At 38.5% G+C, this 27,326-nt stretch overlaps 1 protein-coding gene across 1 annotated transcript in view; it reads right to left on the reverse strand.

Annotated features, from left to right (window-relative positions):
- MTHFD1L (methylenetetrahydrofolate dehydrogenase (NADP+ dependent) 1 like) overlaps positions 1-27,326 on the reverse strand; it is a 151,136-nt gene that overhangs the window by 74,554 nt on the left and 49,256 nt on the right. The window contains exons 19-20 of the mRNA XM_035538963.2: positions 19,535-19,603; positions 13,862-13,973 (exon numbers count right to left, since the gene is read on the reverse strand). Of these exons, the coding sequence (XP_035394856.1) occupies positions 13,862-13,973; positions 19,535-19,603 (181 nt within the window). The remainder of the gene's footprint in view (positions 1-13,861; positions 13,974-19,534; positions 19,604-27,326) is intronic.

Below are 27,326 nucleotides of genomic sequence, written 5' to 3' on the forward strand. Positions count from 1 at the left end.
AAAAAAAAAGAAGTTGAAGATGTCTTATAATCCACAAACAATTAATTCTATAGAAATATAGAGAGCTGCATGGGGCTTCATGGGCTACGTGTTTCTCTGAGTCCCTCTGCTAAGTATGGTGGGTTTTACACCCGCTTGGTTCTTACCTCCTGGGTCCTACAGTCAGGTATAAGGCCATTACTCACAGGCTAAGCATTGGGTCCTGCACAAGTGCCATGTAATGGATAGCTGAATACATTAGCCAAATTTAAACAGTTCTTTTCTAACCTCCTTCATTTATAACAGTCTTGAAAGTTACAATATGACCCCGAAAGAAATCAAACAAAAAGGACTGATTTTTAGATTGCCGCCTTTTACCATTCGTAGCACGTTTTCTTTAAGGTAACAGGCTATCCTTTTGCTCATAAGACAGATGACCATGTTTTTAAAATGGAGTACAATTAATGGCACAGGAATAAGGCAATTACATTATCTCATACTTAAGAGATCATCACAGCCTTTGGCAAAGAATTATTAGCCTTCTGGTAATTACAAAATTAAAACCTCACCACTTTTTTTTATTTGGCATTGCATGGAAGGAATAATTAACGGCAGCACTGATTGATCTTCATTTAAGGCCGTTCTTTTACAATTCCCAAACTATAAGGAGTGTATTAACTTACAGCATCCACAGTATTATCCAGAGTGCTTAGAATAAATTTCATCACACCTAGACCACGTTCCTCTCTGTATCCCACCACCAGACTTTCATTTACTCTCCTTTTTAAAGGATGCAGTTGGCTGAAACTCCAGCCCCAAACACATCTTTCATCAAAGCGAGGCTGCTCTCTGTTGAGCTCTCAGATTTTGGCTCAGCCCACTCCCCCAGGAAGAGCTGTGGAAAACGCACTTGGAACAGGCATCGAGAAGTCACGTTACAAGCATCTGGAAAATGCTGAGTTCAAGAAGTAGGCAGAGAGTTTCAAGATCTCTCCTGGAAATGTTCTACCCATTTCAAAGGGCCGTGAATTAACACCTGTCCTAGCACTAATGTTGCACCAATTCATAAAACAGGAGAGAGGGGAAGAAAAGGAGTTTATTCTCCAGATAGCACAGCACCTCAGCATGTGCCTTGGAAGATGATGTGCTTTCTAAACAGCAACAGAAACACAATCAGGTGATGAGTGACGATAAAGACAGCCAACACTGAATACGTCACATTTTGCAGCCACACGAGGCACCCTCAGAGACCAAACCCATTTAGCTAACCACTGCCACATGAGGTGCCGCTGCTCTTGTGTGTCTCCCAGCAGTGGCGAGGCCAGGAAATCACCTTGCCAGTCGCACGCACTCCTCCTTATCCTGATCCTAAAACAGAAGTGCCTGCACAGGGATGGTGTGTAGTGATGTTGGTTGAGGCCACCGCGGCCACACAACAAAGAGCACGGCCGAAGCAGAATGATCAATGCTGCTGTCATGTGGCACAACCACCCGAGGCATGCCAGGCGGGGAGTCATCCATCATTTCGGTGTAAACCTACCCCATAATGCATGCAACTATTCGCCTTGGGCTACCTCCTCCAGTCCCCCAGACTCCTCACAAAGGCACACATCTTGAGAGGTACTCCCCACTCTGCCCTCCTAACATCTCAGCAGTGCCTGCTTCTTATGATAATGATTTTCCCCATGATTTAGGTGCTGTCTTTTCAGCATAGGCATATACTGAATCCCCCTTCTAGGAGCAGCAGGTTCTGGTTTTATTTTATTCCACTTAATCTCTGCTAGGAGACAATTTCTTCCCTTCGTGACTGGCCTGGGAGGTGATACCACCAGCACTGTTCTTGACAAAACTACTGAGCCATGGCTTAGAAATTCATGGAAAAGGGCAACTCCTGTTATGTATCTGCAGGAAGAACAGCATGCCACTGCACTAGCAGTTTGTCTCGGTGGGAAAGAAATTGCCCAGTGCAACATGGGCTATAAATAACTGCACAAGACCTTAGAGAGAGCTTAGGTGGAGAGCTCTTTGTTGGCAGAAATTCTATCAAGAGTGCAATAGGTGTTTCAAACACATACACAATTTAAGATATCAACACAGAATGACTTTCCATAGAGAGAGAAAGCACAAGATACAGTTAGTACTATTAAGGAGGTGGGAAAAAAATGCCTGGAGGTGAGAAGATGTGACATAAGCCAAAAAAGAGCAGATGAGGGGAAAGAACCAGTGATGTAAGGCCACTGTGCTGCAAAAGCGTTATGAAATAGCCATATGCATGAGAAATGCAGCAGGAGCAATTCTGGAAACTGCGGAAACTTTTCAGCTGTAAACCCTCCTACACCTTTTGCAGGTAGGCATTAGCTTGGTTTTAATCACCAAGATTTTTAAAAGAAATTGTGCAAGACCAGTATTTGAATCTCTCCTCAAAGTGGAAGATTGATGGCTTGTGTCAAACATTAATATGCATTTACTGTTTTTCCTAAAATTTTTGGATGAGGAAAAAGGACTCAGTTGGTTAAAATCACTGTGGAAAATAACTGTGTCTATTGACCCGTGTGTGTGTATATGTGCAATCTATCTTCTAGAAAGAATCACAGACTGAGGAGAGTGACGGTGCTGAGGTCACACACCAACAAATCCCACGTGGAGAAGGATTTTCATATATGGATTTCCTAACTAAGAACAAAAAGCAAACAAAAAAAAAATCAAACCGAACCAGAATTCTATGAGTTTACAAGCCAAACCCTTTCAATAGCTCATGGCTAAGTCATTCGTTTAATGCTTAATGTGAATTTCTCCACTTAACCACAGTTCATGTAATCAAGGCAACAGAATTCCCATTGCAATCTACCCATTACCATTTTTGAAATATTTGTACATTATTAGCGAATCCTCCTCCAGCGAATATTATAATTTATTAATATACATATTTTTTCAGTTCCTCTTCATAATTGCCCATCATCTTGTCATCCCAGCTGCTCTTTTGCACTCGGCCCTCCCCCGCATTTTTGTACTTTTTCACCGCCTGTGCAAGCAAAGGGCCCCACACCGTTCGCTGAATTCCTAATCGACTGCAGGAAAAGCTGAACCTGCAACCCGTGATTTATGAAGCTGTTATAGAGCCTCTTGGGAGCTCTGTTTGAGATGCAGGAGATAGATGCAGCATCCTCATGCATGTAAAGCATCTGCTCTGTCCCTGACACTTCATTCCCACTCAAATCTTGCATCACAAGCATGGGCCTTATTACCGCAGGAAGCAAAGTTGAAGAGTTTGAGTTTGTCAGCTTCAATAAAGCTGTCAGCATAGAAAATCAAGTATAAAGGGACCAACAAAAAGGACCCAGCATATAAAGACCTATAGGCCACCCAAAGCTTAAAAATAGTTGTGACCCACATTTTCTCTTCCTGCATTTGAATCTAATCTATGTTCTCAATCAAATCAAATTAGTTACACAGCACTTATATAAAACTGCAAAACTAAAATATCCATAACGACAGGGTCAGAGCAGCAAACTGACCCTGATATACCATCTAGGGTATTAATCTTCTCTTTTAATGTATTATTTCATAAAATCAGAGAACAGACATTGAACACTTTCAAATACTGTCAACATCTGACCTTCAAAAGCACTTTGGCTTTTTGCCAAAGCAACACTCTTCCCATTAAGAAATCATACTAGCCATATATAACCTAGTATTATTTGCAATCCAATTAAAATATTTAGAAATGGTTAGAAAAATTTATATCCCTCATCGTGAATTCTCAACATTTTGAATGCTCTTCCTGCTAGGTCATAAGATCAGATATGTATCTAAACCTAACTTCTGTTTTCAAAGGGAAATAACTGTTTTCAATTAAAATTATTTAGAAATTCCCAGCATGGAATAGCACATATGGTTTGCTGTTCGAATATTAACAAGAAAAAAAAACAACAAAACAAGAATTTGAAGTCAGCACACTTTCTGAGAAATCACAGTTTCTCTTTTACATTGTGTCTCATCTCATCATAGACTATTTCATAAAATTTATGAGGCAAACACATCTGCAAATAAAAATCTTAGGAGTCCTCTGATGTGCATTTTTCTTCTGAGACCCTCTGAAAAGATACCCAAACCTTTTCACCAAACCATGACGTTATTTCATTTGGGCTGGTAGAAAGGGTAGCACAGGACTAGAAAAAACATTTCTAATTTCTGCTCCAAAAATCAATGTAACTTTCAACAATTCTTCCTGAAATATCTATTAACTGAACACTCAGTGTGCATGTGTGTATGGAGTACCACTGTAAAAAGAGAAAAACAATTTTGTTAAATATAAACATGTAGTAGATTATATTAAAACTCTGCCAACTATAATTGCTGTAATCAAAAATGGAAATACACATTTATGTCCTTATCAAGTTTCACATTTGTATTGACTTTTCTGGAGCCTTAAAGGCTAAGTCAACATTTCACAAAATACACACACACAAACAAACATTCCCTCTTCCATGTTTGTACGTTGTTAACAATTTAATTATAAAAGGTTTATAGAAAACAAATCACTCCTGTCTGCAGATTCACAAGTCAGAAAATAAATTAAAAAAATAAAAATAAAAGAGGGCTATACTGACATGATGGAAATGTCTGAGCAAACCTAATTCTTATGCATGTAGTCCATAAAAAGAACATTAGATTTCACTATCAAAAAGCCATTAAAACAAACAAAAAAATCTAATAAACAGCTTAAATTTTCAAACGGTATTAAAAATAAACCATCCACTAAAATTAAAATTCAGCCTTTGAAACGGGACTTGAATTCTGTATGCATATTATGCCCTGCTGACCCTTGCTAAAGAGTGTAAGTCAATACGAAATACTCATAAATGGAGAAAGAATGATGGATTTTCTGCCAAATAACCCTAAGCAAAAGCATCGCTGTTAGCTAGGGAGCCTTTGCCAAGTGATGAATTAAGAAAACCTCCTAGCATGTATGATGTTTTACTATTTGCATTTTTTTTAACCTCCAATTCTTTTCTTTTTATAAATAAAAGCAATATAACCAGTAGGTAGCAGAAGAACAAAGAACTGCTTATTTGCTTCTTATGAGTTGAGAGCTTTCAACTGAGGTATGATTGCCAGCGTGGGGAGGGAAGGGAAGGGAAAACACAACAGAAGTTGCAATGTCATCTGTTTCTTCTGAGTAGACTGGCATCCTATTTACTAGGAACTGGGCTTTCCTCTGCTCTGAACGAATGACAGATTCTTCCTGCCTATTTTTACCTTTGGAGGACAGTCCTGGGACCAAGAATAATGGACAGGTCTCAACAGTTGTACAATCTCTACTTTTAATTTATGAATGTCATTGACAGAGGAAAGGGCTGTATTAAGTTCTAACACGCTGCAGAAGCCAGCACACACAGCATTAAAATACTATTTCAGCTTGTCAGTGTAGTCCTGATGCATGTTTAAGTGCAGGTAGCTGCCACTGTTCCCCGCAAAAGCCCCGTTACCTGAAAGTTCCTATTACTGCAGTGTTTGGCATCTCCCTGTAAGTCATGGAGAGACAGTTTTTGCCCCCAGAAAAGTTTACAAACTAAAACCAGAAAGATTGGGATTACCTATGCAGGCATGGAGGTTGAGATTATTTGTCTAAAACCACAAAGTTCGTCCAGAATGGAGCTATATCACGAAACCTTAGCCTTGCTTTAACAGTTGAGCAAAAAAAACCACCTGACGTTTGTTCATACAGCAAAATGTTTGAATGTAGTGGCAACTACATTTAGTTATATGTGAAAGTAAGGACTGAAGAAGTAGGAGATGAAATAACACAACATAAAAAACTGGCTGGAATCTTTAAAATGAAAGCTCTCCAGAGGATCACAGCATGGAGCCCCTTTCTAGTGGTAGCAACAAGAAATTAAAAAATAAATCCTTGAAGTCCAACATTTAAATGTAATATATTGCATGTTGCACTGGTGCCAAAAGAAGCTTAGCAAAAGTATTTGGGCTTTATTTTTCCTTTTTTGGAAAAAGACTACTACTAAGAAAATAGATTGAAGTATTTTATGGCATTAAAAAAATCTACTGAAGATTACTCCTTTAGTGCATTAAACACATACTGTTTTTATAAGGTGGCTTGTAAACTCGTTCTATAATGTCTGCTCTAAGTGCATGTAAAATGGATACCCTTTGAAACACAACTTTGTATGTACCGAGCAGACGGTTAGAACAGCTAGCATTGTTAGTTTATTCTAACAAGAGTACCAGCACAATAAAGAGTCAATTATTCAGCTTATAAAAATTTACTGCTTCTACCTAAATTTATACCATTAAAATGTGTGACCATTACACCATTAAAAAAGTGGACCAGCTAAAGAACCAGGAAGTGAATCTTTCTTATGGAAGGCACCAAGGGTTTGAAATAACCCTCCTCTTGTCATATTATACCAGGAAAGACAGAGTTAGGCATGACTTCGCTTAATGCAGCGTCCTCCTGAATGCAGTGCGGAATGGGATGTGCTTATTGGGACTAGGAAAGAAAGCAACTGCCAAACATATAGGCCAAGCCTGAAAAACAAAGTTCAGAAGGAGGTTGGGTTAGGATTCCAAAAACATATCCAGGCTTTACTTTTCTTCTGACTTACAGCAATTCTTCTCTCGGCTGAAACACCTTCAAGAGATTAAAGAGACGGATGGGACAATCTGCTGAGTTGTTTATTGTAATAATTTCTGACGCACCGACAAATATGACACAAGGAAGCTCATTTCTCTTCCTCTTTCATCCCTTAAATCTTCAAAATCCCACTTGGATAGCCTATATTCACTGACCAAAAAACCCAACAGCTCATCCTTTCTATTTACCTTAACAGAGTATCAAGAAAAAAATCTGACTGATGGAGAAAAGGACCTTGGAGGTTTACATGGTAAGTATTGCTGCTTTACACTTGCACAGGGGGAGGGATAAGCAGCAGAGAGGTGATGTCAGAAGTCTTGATAATGCTAGATGTGTTAAGTGTCAGAAACCATGACCTCTTGCTGAGCTGAGCAAGAGATTCATCACAAGGAGCAGCCAGCTGCATTCTGTGTTGAAGTTAGCACTATTTCCCTTTCTTTTTTTTTTTTTTTGGTTGGGGAAGGGGGCTGGGGGGATGCTGCTTGTGTTTTGTTGTTATTATCACTGTCTTGTTTGTTTGCTTGTTTATTGGTTTGGCATCTCATTTTCCTTCTTAGCAAAGCTGCCTATATACGTGTCCACAAGAGTAAGCAAAGATTGCAAAAAAAACTTTTCCCTCACATGCCTGAGCAAGTTAGAATGGGTTCTGTAATCTAGACCCCAACATTTCCGGGTGCAATTTAAGCCACCTGTCTCTAAACAAACCTTCGTCCTTAGCGAGGCAATTTTGACATCAGCAACCAGAAAAAATTCCATCTCATGCTGCTGCTTTGTACTCTTCCTCTGCTCTCTCTCAAGAGATGTGCCTGATGCATACCTACAGAACCTAATAGTTTTTGTCTCCTTGCAAATTACACTAAGCTATTTTGCCTTGGAAACTATCACAAAAAAAAAAAAGACAATTGCTGAGTGAACAGGATGAAACCACCACATTTTCCTGCGCTTTGCCAGCTGCCTGTCAGTAGACACTTGTCACTTCTTGCCTTCTGAGTAGCTGGCACGTCTTTCTAGGACAAGACTAATTTTTGTTCTGCACACATGAAGTGCTTATGACTCTGAACCGGCAGCAGTTAGTTTGGTTAAGCCCATACACTATTTCCATTGTATGTCCTTGAGAAATGGCAGGGGGATGCGCAGACTTATGTCTTTAAGAACATCCAAACGTCCGTTTTCTGAAATGTTTCTTTCCCACACTGCAGCATTTTATATGGACAAAACATTATCAAGAAATCTTGCCTTCTGAAATATTGTGATCTTTGGGGTTAAAAAGAAGAATTTTAGATACACACCGTATGTTGGGGGGTCCATGCACAGGACTTCTGCTGTCAGAGAAAGAAATATACCAATTCTTTGTTTGCATAACATATTCATCCTAACCTAGACACCCAGAGGCATGGTAATGTTCTTGTTTGAAAAAACTGCCATGACACTTATGAAACAATCAAAATCTTCTTCAAAATAATGATGGGACATTATGGAGGCAAGAAAAATGAGGCGCAGGGGGCATTTCAGAAGAGTACTTCCAACAAATTAAAATACGCTCCCCTTGACCAGGGAATAAGAACGCAAGCAACAGGAGAAATTTGTGCAAAACCAAAACTTTACAGAAGTGGAAAATTTATCCTGAAGGCTGCCAGTAAAAACTTCAGTTGCAATTTACACCAGGCTTGGCCTTCAGCATTAACTCACTTCTGTGGATCAGCCACAAGTTTGACATTACTTCTATACCTGAGGATAGCAATGAAGAACAAAGCGGGAATGAAGGAGGTAAACACTGCAAAATAAAACAAAAGAAATAAGAAGGGACTGCCTAAATACAGATAAAGACAGATTTCCCCGCTCACTCATAACACAGGACTCTGCCTAAACCCTGAGCAACCCTCCCAGCCATCCTGCTGAAGTGACAGCAACAAGGTTGAACCAAAAACAAGCAATCTAGAATCAGTCTAACAGGCCAGCTTAGACCAGCTTTCATAAAAAAGGGGAATGAAATGTCAGGAAGTCTGCAGGCTGCTGCCAGAGAGGCTGAAGAGACGTGTGAGGGACTGCAAAGCTCAGTCCTCAGCCAGAGGCCCGCGCTCACAGCAGCGATGGGAGAGGGAAAGGAGAAGCAGAGCTATGGGGCTCTGGCTATCTCAAACTTAACGAGGGTCTGCGATTCCCCTAGATACCTGACACCCAAGCAGGGAATGCCTTCCATTAGAGAGCTCACAACAAGGCTCAGCAGTTGTGCTTTGTTTAGATTTTTTTCAACCAGACTCATACAACGTTGCTCGCTGGCAATATTGAGAAGGCACAGCACGTTGCAACTCCAGCTGCAGAGTGAGCACAGAAGCAGGCAGTGCAGACAAGACACAGAAAATCAGGTTTAAAAATACACTTAAAAAGAACATTTTGGGAGGAGTTTTTTTGCCTTGGCCGTGGAACACGGTCACACAAACAGCGGGACCTACACAACCGAGACTGGTGTCTCGCTGCTGGCCGTCCCAGCTCACCCTCCCCTGCAGCAGCTCTGGTGTTTTTGTGACTCTGGGCTGAACTGCTTCTGTGTTAAGTCAGCAGAAAACAAAGCCAACATAAAGGGCAATAGGTTTCTGCCGGGATGTCATGCAAAAATGGTCGAGCACAGGATGAGAAAGGAGACAGGCATAGCTGCTCTGGCCACGCTGGCTCACTCTGATCAGCTATTTGTAGACGCTAATCCACATTAGCTTTACTGGCACTTTATAGCTCAAAATGAGGCTTTACTTTTGTAAATAATTATTTCAGCAAAAATACCATCTTATGTGGTATTATCTCATCTCTCTGCTGCACATACAACTGTTTGTCCTGTCACTGGCTGGGAGGGGAAGGAAGGGAATTTTTTTCTTTGCTGTTGTTGCAGTTGTTTTCAACCAAGACCAATTCTCCAGTTTAGTTTATCACATGGCTCCATAAACAGGTGTGCTGGCAAAAGTGAGGGGTTGCACAGGACTGGAAACAAGCAGCTGGAGGAAGGAGGCTGCTTAGACAAGGACAGAAAATGAAATAAATATATGTAAAACTGGTGCAAGTTCAGGCTAATTTTCTTTAGTACGGTCTGCACACTTAGCAGGAGAGTTCTGCGCTAAACTAATTATGGCTTAAGTAAAAGAAAAAATATATATATATAGTTATTTTAACATCTCATATCACACAAGTGAATTAGCATCCTTAGAAGAAGATATTTATTCTACTATACAGGAAATGATTGCAGACCCTGTCACACATTTCTCATGTTCCTGCTTTGGATGCATCTGCACAAGGCTGAGAACCATGCTCATAGCTCACGGTCCCTAAAATACCGCTTCTAGCCATGCCATCTTGCAACATACCTTACGCTATTTCCAGTGCTTTTTGAACTCTTTCACAAGATTAGACAGCTAACCTACATGGCAAATCATGAACTGAATTTGCTCAGACTACAGCAATAAGTGTCACATCCAATGTGAGGAAAGGACTGGAACTGCACAAGAATGGGTCATTGGAAGAAGAGAAATACAGAAGAGTGATTTTATTTTATTTTACTTTTAGCAAGAGTGAGTAACTAACTAGTTCAGCTAGTTACAGAACTGCAGCACAGCTGTCCTGAATTCCTACCATCTGTATGAAAGACTGGATTAGCTTTCCTCCCTGAATTTCAGTGGCAGCGTGGGTTTCAGGCACACACTACACTGAGCTGAACGTGGGGAAGTTTCCTGCTAGCTGCTTTGCTGTGTAGCTTCTCAGGGCAGCGGGCTCCTTGCCTGTTGTACTGGGTCAGGCTGGGATGTTAACTTTCCCTGCAGCAGCCCATACAGTGCTGTGCTCTGCACTCGTAGCTAGAACAGCAATGGTATCACACCAGTGTTGTGTTTGCTGCTGAGCAGTGCTGGCACAGCATCAGGACTCTCTCTAACCCTCCTAGGGGGTGGGCAAAGATGTGAGAAAAGAAACATCACCAGGGCAGCTGACCTAAACCAACCAAAGGGATAGTCCATACCATATGATGTCACACTCAGCAATAAAAGGTGGAAAAAGGAGGAAGAGGGGAGGGGTGGGCTCTCATTGTGAAAACGTCTGTCCTCCTCCCGAACACCGGCTACATGCGTTGAGGCCCTGCTTCAAGGACGTGGTCAAGCATTGCTTGTTTGTGGGAAGTAGAGAGTAATTTCTTTCCTCTGCACTTCCACATAGCCTTTACTTGTTTTGTTTACTTTTCCCTTTCCCCCTCCCTTTTCCCCTTTCCTTTTTTTCCCCTTTACTTAAACTGTTAATTGTTTAGTTAAATTGTTTAATTAATAATAATCTTTCCTTAATTATTTTTTTTCTTCCTTTTAACTAAATCATCCTTATCTCAACCCGTGAGTTGTTCTTTCCTTTACTTCTTCCCCTCCTCATCTAAGGAGGGGGAGTGAGAGCGCGGTTGTGGTGTCCAGCTGCCTAGCACGGTAAAACCACCACACCTGTATGGATGTGACCTCAGTGTGGGTTGGTGCATTTCTATCTGTGATTCCAGAAGGCAGACTAATTTTGAGCCCAGTTTCATGGAGATTTGTGTTCTGTAGAAGTCTGGAACAAGAGCCCTTAACTGGCAGCTCATGAAGGTTTTCATCTATTGCAGCTATACCACTTTGTCTCTCAAGAGACAAACCAGGGCCAAAGACAAACAAAGCAAAAAAAGTGTTAAACACAAATAGATGGATAATGAAAAGAAAAAAAAAGGCATGAAGTGCATGGGAGAAGCACTGAAAGCTGAGGAACCCAAACCCAAGACAATACATTTCAGGCTGAAAAACCAATACTCAAGACCACCATTAACCTACTTCCATTCAGATGATACAAAACTGACTTCCCACTTGAATGGATTGCTTATTGCAGAGACAAAGTTGCTGCTCCCAGCCTACAAAAAATGTTAGACACCCTAAATGCTTTTGCTTTTTACTTCACAAAGCCACACACCAACTAGCAAGACTTAATAAAATACCGATTCTATTATCATTAATAAATGTACTCAGAACGCAAAAATGTTCTTTGAATGGAAGTTTGATTCTTAGGGGGAAATGAGCAGCAACACAACAAAACAGTAACACTGGAGAACATAACTCTTTTTCTTGAAATGACCATGCATTTTAAAAAGAATACGCAAACACATGAAGTGCCCAGACTACCTTGGAAACCTCATGTTTCATCACCTGAAGTGCAATACTTTATTATCTTACACAGTTCAGCATTTTCCCACTCCTATCTAACCAGAAGTGAGAGCAGAATACTGAACCAAACTTGTCCCAAGAATGCTATTGCTAACAAATTATTATGTGCAAATGTCCAACAATCTTTGCAAACTATATTTAATCAGAAATGTGGAGGTTAGCAAAATTGATTCTAGGAACTGATTTTGTTGATAATACTTTAATAGAAATCTGAAAGTAATTGCATGTACTTTGCATTAAAAAAAAGTTGAAGAGTATTCCTTTTACTCACATAAGGCTAAAGGAGATTAGAAACTTCTATAAAGATGAACAAGCAGAAATGAGAAAATAGAGCAACCAATATTCTTTAGACAGAAGAAAGCCCAGAAGACAATGGAACACAGATACATGAAATTTCTACCTGTTCAACATTTTTGTTGTTCTCTAGGTAACAACAAAGTGACATATTTCTCAGTTTTAGTGTTTTTTTTTTTTTTTTTTTTTTCTTTATTTCCCCATCCCCACTCCCTGAAGTCATCACGCTCAACAGCTTTCAACCCTTTATTTTTCCCTGGTATATTTTTTGCTCCTTTTTAAGATTCCTGTCAGACGTCTGTCTTCTTGTTCACTAGAGAACAAGTTTGTATAAGAAACCTTTCCCGTCTATTAATACATAGGCTAGGCTGATTTATATTATAACAACAGGTTCTATAACACTGCAAACAACTTCCATATCCTTTCTAGGATCACCAATGAATTTGAATAGAAACAATATTTCCAAGTAATTTGGTTCTCTTTACATAATTTATAGTAACATGTAGGTAAGACATAAGCATATACACGCACATTTCTCTGGTAGTTTTAAGGCACAAGCACATTTGTGTTTCAAATTACTGCACCTCTTCAAAAGCATTGTTCCATAGGTATTCAAAGTGCAATTTTAAGGATTAACTTAAGCCAACCTGGCCTCCGCCTGCTCTTCTGCTGTTCCTAGCTGGATTTTCTTACCATATTCTTTGCTCTAGCACTAGCAGTAGTACAGCTATAGTAAGCAGGTTCAAGAAAGCTCATCCAGCTGAAAGCTGATCATTCATTCTCATTTGATTATGATACAGCTCTTAGGCAATTAATTTAAATTGGGGCTGCTTAGTCCCCCTTGCCTCTCTCTGCAGTCTCTTTGATATGTGCATTGCTTTGACAACTAGTTAGTGAGGGTGTTCAGGACACAGGCAAGAGAATGGCTACAACAGTGGAAAAGGCATTACTACTGTGAGGTAGCAACACCCCTTTCATTTTATAAATCCTCAAGTTTAAAAACATTTTTTTTTTTTTAAATAAAATCTAGTTCTCTGTAAAGCACTTGAGCCACAAGTTTATTTTGCCTGCTACCATACTAGCTGGTTCTACATGTCTACTGTTGCTCCTCCTGTATGACTTGTTTGTGCTGAATTCATAATATAAAAAGCCCATCCACACACATGCTTTCATGGGAACATGAGGGCCTCACAGTGAAGTTTTACAATACAGCTAAGTCAACCTAACGGCTCACTGTCACCAAAATAAGGTAGCCTTACTCCTCCTTTCACCACTGTCTCCCTGCTGCTGCCTTTGCACTGGCTCAGGCGCATATGATCCCTGATTTGTCTGAGCTTGCTGTACTGGCAGAAAAAAATGATGGAACAGGAAAATTGAATGGTTTTCATCAGTTTATCAAGAGAGGTCAGGTGAATACTAACACAAGGAAACATGGGACACCTCTTTCAATGTAAAGAAGTTATTTAACGGCTTTGGCATCCTTGTAGAACTTGAAGCATGGTAATGGGAATGCTTGAGGCGAAGAGCAGGGTGAGAGAAGTAGTGTTTTGTGTTTTTTATGCATTCACTTTAAGATTATTTAAGATTACTACATTTTCAGATAATTAACTGCTAGAATGAATAATAAAGTAGCATTCTTTATTTTTCATTGCTATTTTATCTTTTCTTCTGCATCACTGTTTGCCAACTTACCAACAAATCATAATATAATAAAATAATTACTCACCAACAAATCCTTTTTCCCCAACTAGTTTAAGGGCAATTTTATCTGCCAAAACAGAAGAATTTCCATGTGCAATGTTAGCAAAAGGTCCAGCGTGAACAAATACTGGTGTTCCCTGAATAAAAAAAATATACATATTTCATTAATATCATGGATAGGTAAGAACACAAACTTAATTGACTTGCAAGCTAATCAAGATGATACACAAATCAAAAGCTCACAGAATAAAAAAGTGGAAACTTGGAAACCATTAAGCGAATAAAAGCTGGTTGTTTCCCTTTATCCCACAAACACACCAGTGTTAAGATAAAAAGCTTTAGACAAAAAAGTCCATTTTTTCCATGTAAGATGAGAACCGTATAACAGAAGTGAAATACTCATGTTACATTTTCCTGTTTTACTAACACTGAACAAATCTCACACAAAATATAAACAAACACCTGTTCTTACTGCTTCCTCTTAGAAGTAATCATACATAATTGTTTTGTTCACAGCAAAGACAGTTACATTTTTTGCCACTGGTACATTAAATTTCAGGTTTATTCTAAGAAAACTTTTTATTTTTTTTTTAATTGAGGTAGGAAAAGGAGAATATGCATACACATTGGCAGAGGATGTTCTCCAGAGACCAAACAACTAAGCTAGATCCTAAAGACAATTCTGCCCTATACACGTCAGAGAAGAAACAGTAGAACAGGAGCAGAAAAAGTAAATAAACCAGAAATTGAGCCCTGTAACAAGACTGATGTAGATTATTACCATCACAAAACACTGATATCATACTGTTTACTTAGAAACCAAGAAAAAAAATAAACCCTATCTGTTAACAATAGCATACTACAACATAGATAGGGCTTTAGGCATTTATGCAAAAATTTAACTTGAACTAGGTACACCTTCAAAGCTTCTTATAACACTAGGTATCAATTATTAGGAAGTACTGTGCAAAATAAAAGATTATTCTTATCCCAAAGGACTTGGAACTTACAAATAAAATGCAAACCATTTGTACCAACCTAAGTCTATCTTTCCTTAAGTTTTACTTCCACCTTAATCCAGTATTTACCCTCATAGCATTCAAATCAATAAGACTGCTGTTTCCAGCTACTAGATTGAAATCCACAGGATTTATTCTCGTTTGTGTTTTATCACTAAGAAAGTAAAATTAAATTTAATGAGTCCTTAATTTCTTGCAGCAAGCAATTACAGGTCCACAGCCTATTACAGCCCAGAGCACACAATGGCAGATGTGACACATGGAAGCTCCAGAATATCAGTACCAAAGAGGCCCTCTGACACTAACTAGAAATCAAAACACACTACTAAAACCACTGGCACTGCAAGACACGCCTCTGGACATCTGAAATCCACTGGAAGATAAGGGGGAGTTATGTGAGTGGTCTTTTGACAACGGCAATCCTGGAAGGAAGATACAGTTTAGGTCTTTATGGGAACAAACTCCAGCAGAACCTCAGGAGCCTCCAGCACAGCCTGGAATAGAGACAATTTCTTCCCTGGCCAACTTCAGGCTCTCTGTGTCAGTCCAGCTATCTCACTCTGCAGAGTGCCCCTTATTTTCATTACACTCTTAATAAGCTATATGAGGAAACAAATAGTGGCACAGGGACGCATTCTGCTGACTGTTTTCAGTACAGGAAACAGTATTATCCAAGCGTTAGTGAAAGAAAATAAACCCTGAATGTCAATAAATATCTGAAGTTATCTGGCAGCTAGAAGGATGTTTATAATACTTATTACCATCTTTACTGTGTGTGGCACTTGAAATGTAACATGAGCAGATGAGCACGGAGCAGCCAGACTGCAACTACAAAGAGTTGTCCCATACAGCAGCAGCTGCTCTATTACGCATGGTATAAATAAATGCTAAACATTATGGAATCGGTTCACAAGGGAACAAATCTGTCATGACAAATATGGATAAACACTATGAAATCATTATGTACATTTCAAACAAAGTAATCTTAATTCTACAGCATTAGATACAAGTTCTGCTGAAGCCCACATTTATTGCAGGTGGAGTCAACAGCACTAAGCTAGCATTTTGCCATGTTTCCCATTTTGAGATTTTTGAGATTTTCCTGTCACTCCTGTTTCTAAAACACTAATTCCTTGAGGCGGCATTTCTGGTGACAGAATAGCAGGGTCATGATAGAAATTGCCCCAAGAAATCTCTTTTAAGAAAATAAATAAAATACACAAGTCAATTCACATGGAAAAAAAAAGCATTCACACGAGTTCAATAACATGCAGGACTAATATTCAGTCATTTTTGATTTATGAAATGCTAGACCTCTTCTCCAGTGCATATGAAGTCCTTACAAAGCTAGTGCACATCTGCTGAGTAGGCCATTCTTCTCCCTCTATCATAGGCTCTTAGAAGCAACTCCTCACAGCTCCAGCACTCAACAGCATACCTGTCTACAGGCTCTTCGCCAGATCACATAGAAGTACAGCTATCATCTCTGCAATGGGTGCTTGAAGCTACTGCAGTCACAGCCACTATTAATTACAAATTATGCCAAATTAACTGTCAGTATCAGCTAGAAATCACCCAGAAGATCTCCTGCTCCCTCTCCTCGGGCAGTCTTTTTGCCATTCCCTGATACCAAAGTGGACCTGCCTTGTGGAGCAGTTTCATCTCTAACTTGCAGGACAGGTCTGTGGCACAGTCTGAGCTACATTTGTGGTCTGTGTAATTATATTATTCTGTTTTTCACCACCACTGTGTTGTAGACAGTGGATGTGCTTGTCACAGGATCATTTCTCATGTTACTATTGTCAACTCATGGTGCTGGTGCTAAAGGTCTTTACACTTGTATAGAGAACTTGTTCTTTCTGAAGAAACAGGATTATGTTGCCCAATTACTTGCTATTGTTAATCTCTTTGGAAACTTAAAAGGTCCCTCTTCTTTTGGATGCTGCTTACTAGGATTATTTCAAGTGTAGTTTGGGCTTCAAATTTCATTTCTGGCTTGTGAGAAAAAAAAAGATTTGAAATTTACACACACATCAGAAATATATTGTTTCCTATAACAGAAGGAATATTATTACATCCACCATCTCAGAGTACAGTAGAATTAGGCTGGCTTAAAATCTGTCATGCTGGAGGACTCTACACTCTCAGGTGGATCATTGCACTACAGCCAAATGAACAAGGCAAAAGATTGCCCTTATTTCAGGAAAAACTGGAGCTATCAAAATTAGCAGCTATTAAAGACGTTAACTTAAAAATTAACAATAATGAGAGCTATTTATTCACAAAATGGGACATGAAAAAAGCTTGAAGCTCAAGAACAGTAACAACAGCATGGGCAGTAACAGAATAGGCCATTGCACCTCTATACACAGTGACAACACAGCCCAAGGGGAACACACCAACTAAAGCACAGCATTATGTTTTGGGCCCCTCACTACAAGAGGGACATGAAGGCCCTGGAGCGTGTCCAGAGAAGGGCCACAGAGCTGGTGAAGGGCCTGGAGCACAAGTCCTGTGAGGAGCGGCTGAGGGAGCTGGGGTTGTTTAGTCCGGAGAAGAGGAGGCTCAGGGGAGACCTTATTGCTCTCTACAACCACCTGAAAGGAAGGTGTGGGGAGCTGGGGATCAGCCTCTTCTCACAGATAACTAGTGATAGGACTAGAGGGAATGGCCTCAAGTTGCGCCAGGGGAGGTTCAGGTTGGAAATGAGGAGACATTTCTTCTCAGAAAGAGTGATCAGGCATTGGAACAGGTTGCCCAGGGAAGTGGTGGAGTCACCGTCCCTGGGGGTGTTCAAGGAAAGGTTGGACGTGGTGCTCAGGGACATGGTTTAGTGGGTGGCATTGGTGGTAGGGGGATGGTTGGACCAGATGATCGGGGAGGTCTTTTCCAACCTTAATGATTCTATGATTATCTTGGAAAAGATTTCGACAAGCTGGAGATTTTCATTTGTGGATAGATGGCTAATACTAGCCTGCAAGTCAACAGGTACTCAACAGGTGACAAAAGTTCATCTTTGAGACTCATATGGCAGGAGCAGAGCACAAAACAGTCTTCTGAGCTGTTTTAGTTTGCTGGCAGTAGTTTTAAAAATAACTTCGTAAGAAGAATTTTTGGGAAAATAACCTTAGGTACTACAGCCAGGGCCCTCCTAACAAGCAATAGTTGCTGCAGATATTTCAGCTATACCATAGCTTGGACTAGAAAAGAGCACCACATAAACAGGCAGAAATTTTATTGCATCGAAATACAAATATAAAGAAATGCAGCAAAACAAAAAAAAAAAGAAAAGCATGCCACATCCAGAACCGAATGCCTGCTGATCAAAAGAAACTCTTCTGACAATTATAGTTGTCTTCTAGAACACTACAACAAAACATTATTTTCTAAGAAGTATGTGAAGTGCAAATAGTGACACATTAAACAGAATCAAAGTTACTTTGTCAATGAAGCTTAGTACACACTATCTGAGCAACGATTTAATACACATTTCTGGCTACGACATTTTTCATTCTACATGACCTCCAGTTTCTGCTATTGGATTTTTTATTAAGTTCTGACACACACACTCATATGCCTCATACAGCCACATGAAAGAATAGATGTTCTTTGCAGGAGAAATCAATTAGGATGGCTATAGCAAAACAATACGTAGCGTGAAAAATTCTGGTTTTCTAATATTCCTTGAGAATAGCAAGTCGTTGCCATCCAAACACAAAAGCAAAAACAATTCTCATTTTCTACAGCATATCAAAATGATACTTATCATCATCTGGGGACTGCTCTGGTATTTTTTCTACACTAAGTTCTCACCATGCGAGGAATTGTTATGAGATAGTCCAGCTATGTAATTTTGATGGCCAAAATTTCAATAAAATTAATTAGATTTCTTCCAAATGCATTTGTTTTCAAATCTGCTTCATTATTTCCCATTTTTCTCCCCCCCCCACCTTGTCCCCATGAATGTCATTCATCTTTCAGCTCACTACTGAAAAGACAATACTAGACTGCCCAGTCACTAAGTTCACAGTTGTACTAAATTCTGCATTCTTTGAGCTGTTGGAAGAAAGCTCACTAGGATAAGCGTAAAACATTCCTTTTACAGACCAGCAAAGCTTCATTTAGTCCCTGAGGGCACTATAACAAGAAAGGGTGGCTAGTAGCCCACTTTTCAAAAACCATAAATGGGCAGAAGGACCCTCCTGTGTTCCTGAACAGCACAAAAGATAACACCTAATAGAATGGCCTCATTGAAGCATCTGCCTTCTATACAAAATGATCCATCACAGGAACATACATGTATAGCAAACAGATAAAAAGGAAACTCCTCTAGAAGAGGGGATGGTGAACAGAAGGAAGTTTACAACTCAGAAGCCCAACCTGCCTTCCAGTGTGCTCAGAAGCAGTTCAGCAGTACGCTGCAGCTTGTTTTTAGCTCCAGGCAAAATTATGACTAAAGCCAGACTCTCAAACAAAGAAAAAAAAGACCAAAAAGGTACAAATGCAGCTAGGGTTGATTAATTAACATACACAAATGAACATTTGCTAAAATGCCTTTACAGAGTCGACCCTGGCTTGAACCCTGAAAGTTAAGTGCAGTCACTAGAGAGAAGTATGACAAGCACAATATGGAATTTGAAAGCTGGAGAAGAAGGGCAGACATCACAAGCCATACTCACCTCTAATGTTTGCATTAGTGTTGGCTTAATTGCATCTTTCATCAAAACTGCCAAAGCACCTGTTACTCCCTAAAAAACAAGAGTTCACATTTTAAGGAGTTCAATTCTAAGGTGCAACATTACTGAGCTTGAGATTAAAGTTAAAACAAATACAAAACACTTTACAGTTCAAAGGAAAAAAAAAGTGTGCTCATAAACCACAATGGATAAGTAGTGTTAGTATTACACAGCAAATCTATTTAAATGTTAACTCAAGATTTCTAACATATTCACAAAGTGTGCCAGAAATAGTAATGATTGTACTGTGGGTATAAGTACCCTTTAAAAGATGGCAGGTTAATATTCTTCACTTTTAATAGAGAGACCAGAAGCTGAGTTATTAAGTGATCAGCATGACATTCATGGAAACAAAAGATGAAGTGAAAGCAAAGGCTACTAAGACTTGAGAAACCAAGATGACAATAACTTGATAAAGGTGCCTAAAGAAATGACAGATGTATTTCTTTCATGACAGAATCAACAGCATGAATCAATAGCTAGCAACAACCAGAAAGGGTATTTTGCAAGACCTGTACAAATAATAGACACAGGATGAGAGCAGGTCTAGGAATAGATAATGAATGCACCCCGAGATCAAAAATTAAAAGCGCCTTCTTGTTATGACAAGAAAACAAAAGGGAACTGAGGGAATTGCTGTGTTCTAGTTAAAAAAAATGAAATAAAATAAATCTTACTCTTCCCTAAAGATATCAAGTATAAATCTTATCTAGCGTAGGCTGGATAAGAAGTATAAGTTTCACACTGATTGAATTTAAGAGAAAACCATGACATCATTACACAGCATTTACACTAAAATTCAATGCCCATTTTAGAAAAAAATGGCTACAGAGTATGCACAGCACTATCACAGTACAAACTATCTAGAAACCACAAGCATATATTCCCATTTATTACTAAATTATTTTGATTCTTAGAAGAAAATGTATTTGGTTTTAAAAGAATTAGATCATGGATAGAAAAAATATAGCAGTGCTACAAGGAATATCTCATAACATTGCTGGAGAACACAAAAAGCTGATTTGAAACATCATTTAATTGAAAAGAAATATTAAAACCAAATAAAAATACCAGCCGCTGTATACTGTTTAAGGTTGAAAACCATGGATCTGTTATCTGAGTAGCCTATTAGGAGTTAAACAATAATGTTCAAATAAAGAAGAGCAATGAAAATAGTGTCTGTAGAACTCTCCACACAGCTCTTGCCCATTAACCCAAATTTGAACAATCATACTCTGTGTTAAAATCTTAATGATAGACAGATGAGAAAGATTAAAGTACACTGTCATTACAGAAATACAGTATTTTATACAAACTGAAGTTTCCTCTTTCTGAACATCACATCCAAACATAGACTTCAGAAGAAAATGAAGCATTGTATTTGACCTCAGATAAAAGTGAATTGAAAGCAAAAGAGTAAAACTGATTTCTGCTAAAGCTTAGCAAGTGTTTCCTTGGAGGGAAGGGAAGGGAAGGTTTTATCTTTTTATGCTCCTTTCATTCTATAAACTCCCACTATCTACAAATCCCATTAGACCCACACAAAGAAGTAATATGAGAAACTGGTAGCAAAACAATACAGTTTTCCTTCTTCTAGATTAAGAAAGAATAATTTTTTGTTTCTTAACATAGTAAATTCTATACGTTTTATTCCTAGCTTTAGGATCCAAAACCCAAGGAAACTCCAGTGTCAGCTCTCTGTGACAGTGTGTGAGGCTCCACCTCTTCCACAGAAAAAGCCTGATGCTATTCTGTACATATACCCAACTACTCAAATGAGTCCAAAGCTGACAGTCTAAGTACAAAGAAAAGGAAAATATCTTAAAAAGAAAAACAAAATTATTGCCACTTTTCACTTTCACAAGTTTCTATACAGATACAGACTGTTTTAATTTGTAAAGATTATAAACAACTTATTTCAGATAAAGAACTTAAAAATGCGTAACAAAACTCACCAGTTAAAGAATGCTTCACCAGTATCCCATAAAATTTTCTAACGTTAGAATAAAATGTAAATTCAATACTTTATCAATGTCTTTTCATGACCACGTAAAAATAACTGCTACTGCTGTTGCCTTTGATTTCTTGTGTTTTAGTCACCTTAGTCACATTTAAAATAAGTCTTTATAGAAAGTGGGCATATTTTTTAGGATATTAAATTTAAAATTTGTTCCATATAACCACTTCCTTTATTAAAAAAGGTTTAATGGATTTTAAAAATTTGAGGCACTAACAAAGTCCCAAGCCTAACAATGTTACATGAAAGTGAACAAATTTCATTGCTAGTTATTTCTTCAATAAAACCTGTTTTTTAATCCTTCTAGTTTACAGAAAAAAATATATTATTTCTCCTGTTATCACAGTGCTAAATTTGAATTCAAGAAAAATCAGACTTTTCAATTAAAAATCAGACTTTTCACTTAACTAACATATCTGTAAGCCTGTTGTTTTCCTGCTGCTTGATCAATTCTGCAGCCAGCTGGTATAGCTTTTCTCACACTAGAGGCACAACTCTTCCCCCTCCCAGCACCAGCTGAACTAAACGATGTTTACGACTAAACTAGCAGTTACAGCTAGGAACAAGTTGTTTGTATTCTGTCTCACAGAAAGCAGTATTATGTACTCATGCTCGTCAGGAGGTTACAGGCAATAGAAATATCTGAAGAAAAAAGCTGATCGATTTTACCCATTTTCTTCCTGTATCTCAGTTTTTCCAATATCATATAGAATAAGCTATACATTTACCATCTATCGTGCTAAAGAGAAACAGCTCCTGATGCTTTCAGTACATGAAGACATATTTTACAACCTTACCATCTAAAAGACAATTGTAATTGTAAACAATATTCAACTTTCTGGAGAAAAAAAGCCAAATGGTAAACTTTATATCAGGTCTTTCAGGTGGTCAATAGCAAGTTTAACTACCTGATCAGCCCTAATGCTCTTCTTGTGAAACCTGTTCGAGGACTGACAAGTAAGTGTTAACTCATGCCAGCTGTAACATTCGATTAGAAGTAAAATTTCTGTTGTCTGCTTCATGCTGGACCACCAGCTCATTCAAAGCAAGCACGCAAACCACTATTTGCTGACTCAAGCTATGTTGAGTGGAAAGAAGATTTTGGGGGAGGAAACAGTAACAAAGAAGAGGTGGGAAAAAAAAAAAAGGACACTTTTCCCCTACCCCTCCTAGTCAATAATGGCTCATATCTTCTCTCCTTTGCTTTCTGATAACTCTTCACTAACCTGATAAAACAGTGGAGAAAAAAAATTTATATATATATATATATATATATATGTATATATATATATATATATATATATATCTAAATATAAGAATACAAAGAAACATACTTCCTATATACCTATACATTTCTACTTTTTGGAGAATTTCATTCATACTAAATGTGCATCTGGGCACAACCCAATGTATCTGAAGCAGAAAGCATAGAAAGAGACAAACTCCAATTAGCACACATCATATCTGTCTGCCTTCATGGTTCTTAAATCTGTATTGTGTCAACAATAGTCCTTAAAGACTAAACAGCCTATGAAGTTTTCATATCCATGTGCCATGACTGTCAAATTTTTTGTTCCTTCATATCCCCAATCCTCCAAGCAGCTAGCAAACAATTGCCATAGCTCGCTTGAGGTCCTGGATCTGATTCGCAAAGCCTTGTGAGGAATCAGGTTCCCATTTCTAATTCAGAGGTAGGTAAATTTTTTTTTATAGAAGAATTAGAGGCTTAGACACTTACACACCGATTAAGCATGTAAGAGCCTAAGGATCATTAGCTGTCTACTAACTCTCTGTCAGCAGAAAGAAGTATAACTCAGGATCAAATGTAATACAGAGACACATCTCTCTTGGGTTCCCTTCTGGAACTGATCCCAAGTACTACTTCTGGAAGTAATACTCCTTCCATCTTCCCATCAGCCATCGGGGCAGGTGCGCTCCCCAGGACTGCGAAGATCACAGAGCACAAAGTAAATTATACACATGACACAGGAAAGGCAAACCTAGATGAAAACCCCACACTTTCAAAACCACTTCCATAGGAACGGTCTCTGAAGTTTATCGGGAGTAGAAATGAAAGCCAGCATTAGATGACAAGCAAGGTGATTGAGAGCAACTACTGTGAAATGAGTAAGGGTTATACAGACTGAAGGGCAGAGAAACAGCACATTTCTCTAAAAGAAAAATAATGAAGCACTTATATCTTCCCTTTGTTTGAAACTATAGTCCCTAACAAAATGATAATATTTTTCTACAATATCAGTTCTGCAAAAAAACTAAACCTTAAACCAAGAAGGGCTGTAACTACTTGCGTTTAAAGTAAAGTATGTACACAGTGTTTCTGTTGAACCAGGGAACAAAACATATTCGGCTGACAGATCATTTATAAAAATAAATATGAAGCTTCCCCCACCCCCCCGGAATTCTCGAAATCTAACAGCATGGTAGAGAAAGCAAACTGAGAAGTCTTATTAAAAAAAAAAAAGGGACTTTTATTTAATATTTTTTCATAGCTGCTGAAATACTAATCTAGGGCATACATACCCATTTAATTTCACAAAGATATGGCATGTGTCCATCAAAACTTTTCTATGCTGTAAAAGCCAAAAACCAATTCAGTCTTCAAAATACTGTACAATGAACACCACATTTTGGCAAAGACTTCTACATGTTCCATTACAGAGGCTAGATATTTAATCCATTACTCTTATGGAAGGAGTCTTCTCAATTCATGAAATATTCAATTTATCTTTTTTCTATTACTTCCAGCATGCCGCTGCATCTGGTTTATATCTGCCAATGTATATTTTAGGTTTTACCATTGTATTATTATAAATATACTGAATATAAAGTCAAAATTAAGAGCAATTGTGTTTTTGTGAAGTATAGTGTGTGCACTTCTGGAAACAAATCACAGAAGGTTTTAGTGGTTTTGGTTCACATAGATTTCAGTGATCTAAGGACTACTGTCAAACATTTAAACTTAAATAAATTCAACCTTGGTTGCATATATAAAAGCACAAACCCCAGATTTTTTATTTTATTTTTTTTTAGTTGCAGGTAGGACTGACCACCACCCATTACTCATGTTGGGCAGAAAACACACCTTTAAAATGATAAAGCCACCTTTAAATTTGTTAAAGCTATAAGCACATTCAGTTCTTTGGGCTAAAATGTTCCACGTCAAGTGGTTATGATACATTCAAGCTTTTAATCTTGATTTTGTTTTATGAAAATTTAAGCCAAAATGATTGAACTGTTCTTGGAATAAGAGTATTGTAAAAGCATGTATAGCATTTTTCCTACATTCACTGGTCTTGATGTCTTTCCTTTCTGAGCTGTAAGGATTTTGCACCTCCTCTCTGCCCCCAGTTCTGAAGGGGGATGAAAATTCAGGGTTCAAACCTCTTATCACATGTGAAAATTTTCTCAAGATAAAAACCTTTGGAATACCAAAGTTACAGTTCACAGTCATCCATTTGTGAATGCTTAGTCCTGCCCCATCCTGCCTATAAAGCTTTAGCTGCAACGTGCAGTGTGCTTACAGCCTAGGGTATCTACACTACACATCAGGCTGGACCAGCACTTAATCTGGATATCTGCACCACAAGTGAAGATCTCTTCTCCTCGATCCTAAAGGAATCCTCTTCTAACACACAGGCGGAGGAGACGGAATCTGTGCAGTCCAAATGAAGAGGAGTCAAAAGCCAGGCTTGCAGAAGCACAGTAACAACACAGGCAGCACAAGCAGCTGGGGTAGAGTGGATCACGGAATCACAGAATCATCTAGGTTGGAAGAAACCTCCAAGATGACCGAGTCCAACCTCTGACCTGACACTAACAGGTCTTCCACTAAACCATATCACTAAGCTCTACATCTAAACGTCTTTTAAAGACCTTCAGGGATGGTGACTCAACCACTTCCCTGGGCAGCCCATTCCAGCGCCTAACCACCCTTTCAGTAAAGAAGTTCTTCCTAATATCCAACCTAAACCTCCCCTGGCACAACTTTAGCCCATTCCCCCTCGTCCTGTCACCAGGCACGTGGGAGAATAGACCAACCCGCACCTCGCTACAGCCTCCTTTCAGGTACCTGTAGGCAGCGATAAGGATACTGCATTTAAAGTCTAGAAATGGTAAGTTTAGTTGCAGGCTGTTCAAACAGACTGATCACCAATAGGAACAAAGATGAAGCACCACCCAACCTAACTGAAACTTATCTTCTTTATATGTATGAATTATGATATGATATGCTCTTTGATCATACATCTCTTGCTATTGTTTCCAGAAGATTCAACTTTATACATTGTACTGTACTGCACTTGTGGAAGGATAGTTATTTGTAAGTGCTCTCCCTTGTACAAAGTAATACATATTTAATTTGAGGAAGAAAGTCAGAAAAGCCACTACTAATTTCCTTTTTGGACATTTCTTAAATCCCAACACCATGACATCTGACTTCATCACCAACATTAATAACTATGAAGAAATGAACAATTGTTCCTGTTTCCAGAAAAAAAAACAGCACAAACAAGGATTAAACTCAAAAGTATTCACTAATTTTGGGTGCTCACCCCTAGTCAACATAAAAATCATTTCTCCCTGTTCCAAGTTTTTGATAGTGTTTCACCCTTTCCACAGATTTGATTTGTTTAGCTCCTGAGTATCAAGACGGACTGAGAAACACACAACTCCTCATGTACCATGAGAATCAGTTTGTAAGGAAACAGCATCATACACAAAAATCTGAAAAACACCAGAATAGAATTCAACTCTCCTAAGAGGCGCTTTTTTGCCTTAACCGTGAAACCATATTCCTATTCTTCGTATAGTTTTCATCCTCACTTGTACCAGATCCTGCAAAGGATGTAGGAGTTTCTCCACTTCAGTCATGATCTGCACCAAAATTGTCCCTGTACACGAGATGAAGAGACCATGCAGAAGACAAAGAATGCAATAGTATAGCTGCAAGATGAACCTAATACATATCTTTGACACTGATGATATTTGTTTTTCTGGGCAGTTCTTCTTTTGTATAATATAGAAAAATGCTTTAGAGAAATATTAGAAACATCTGCTCAGCACATGTGACACTATCAAACAACTGAGATGCTAAGCACAGGATGTTTGTTTAGAAAATGGTAAAGAATACCAAAATACAAAGACATTTTACTGAGCATACATTTCATTTTATGGACATAATGGAAAAATTTTGAAGTTTTTTGTGCACTTTTCAGAATTTCAGCCCTAACGTATTTTCAAAGAACAACTATAGATGAAACAGACCATAGAAAAGCAACTGCTTCTATTCATCAAGCTGATTAGCATTAAGTGGTTGAAGACAGGTTAAATATTTTGCAGTATTAATACATTAAAGTACCTTCATGCAAGGGTAGCATCGATAATTCATTTAATTACTTTTAAATTCAATTACATTTAATTTTTTTGGATATACACTATAAGATAACTTGTTCCCCACCCTCTACCAGCTGAGCCAGACAGTCATAGTCAATTGAAAAGGAAAATCAAACTTTCAGCAACTGGAATATTAAATGCAGTTCTTCATAAAGGATATCCCAGAATTTATATGACACATGTAAAGGTGCCTTAAACTGTGAGTTTCCCGTATAACTGGGAGTAGTTTTTGCTTTGAATTTTAATGATGATCTTACTTAGAAATTTTTATACGCTTATCTTCATTTCAGTTGTAAGCCCATGAGA

The sequence above is a fragment of the Cygnus atratus genome, chromosome 3, assembly GCF_013377495.2.
Source record: "Cygnus atratus isolate AKBS03 ecotype Queensland, Australia chromosome 3, CAtr_DNAZoo_HiC_assembly, whole genome shotgun sequence".
In the NCBI taxonomy this organism is placed as follows: Eukaryota; Metazoa; Chordata; class Aves; order Anseriformes; family Anatidae; genus Cygnus; species Cygnus atratus.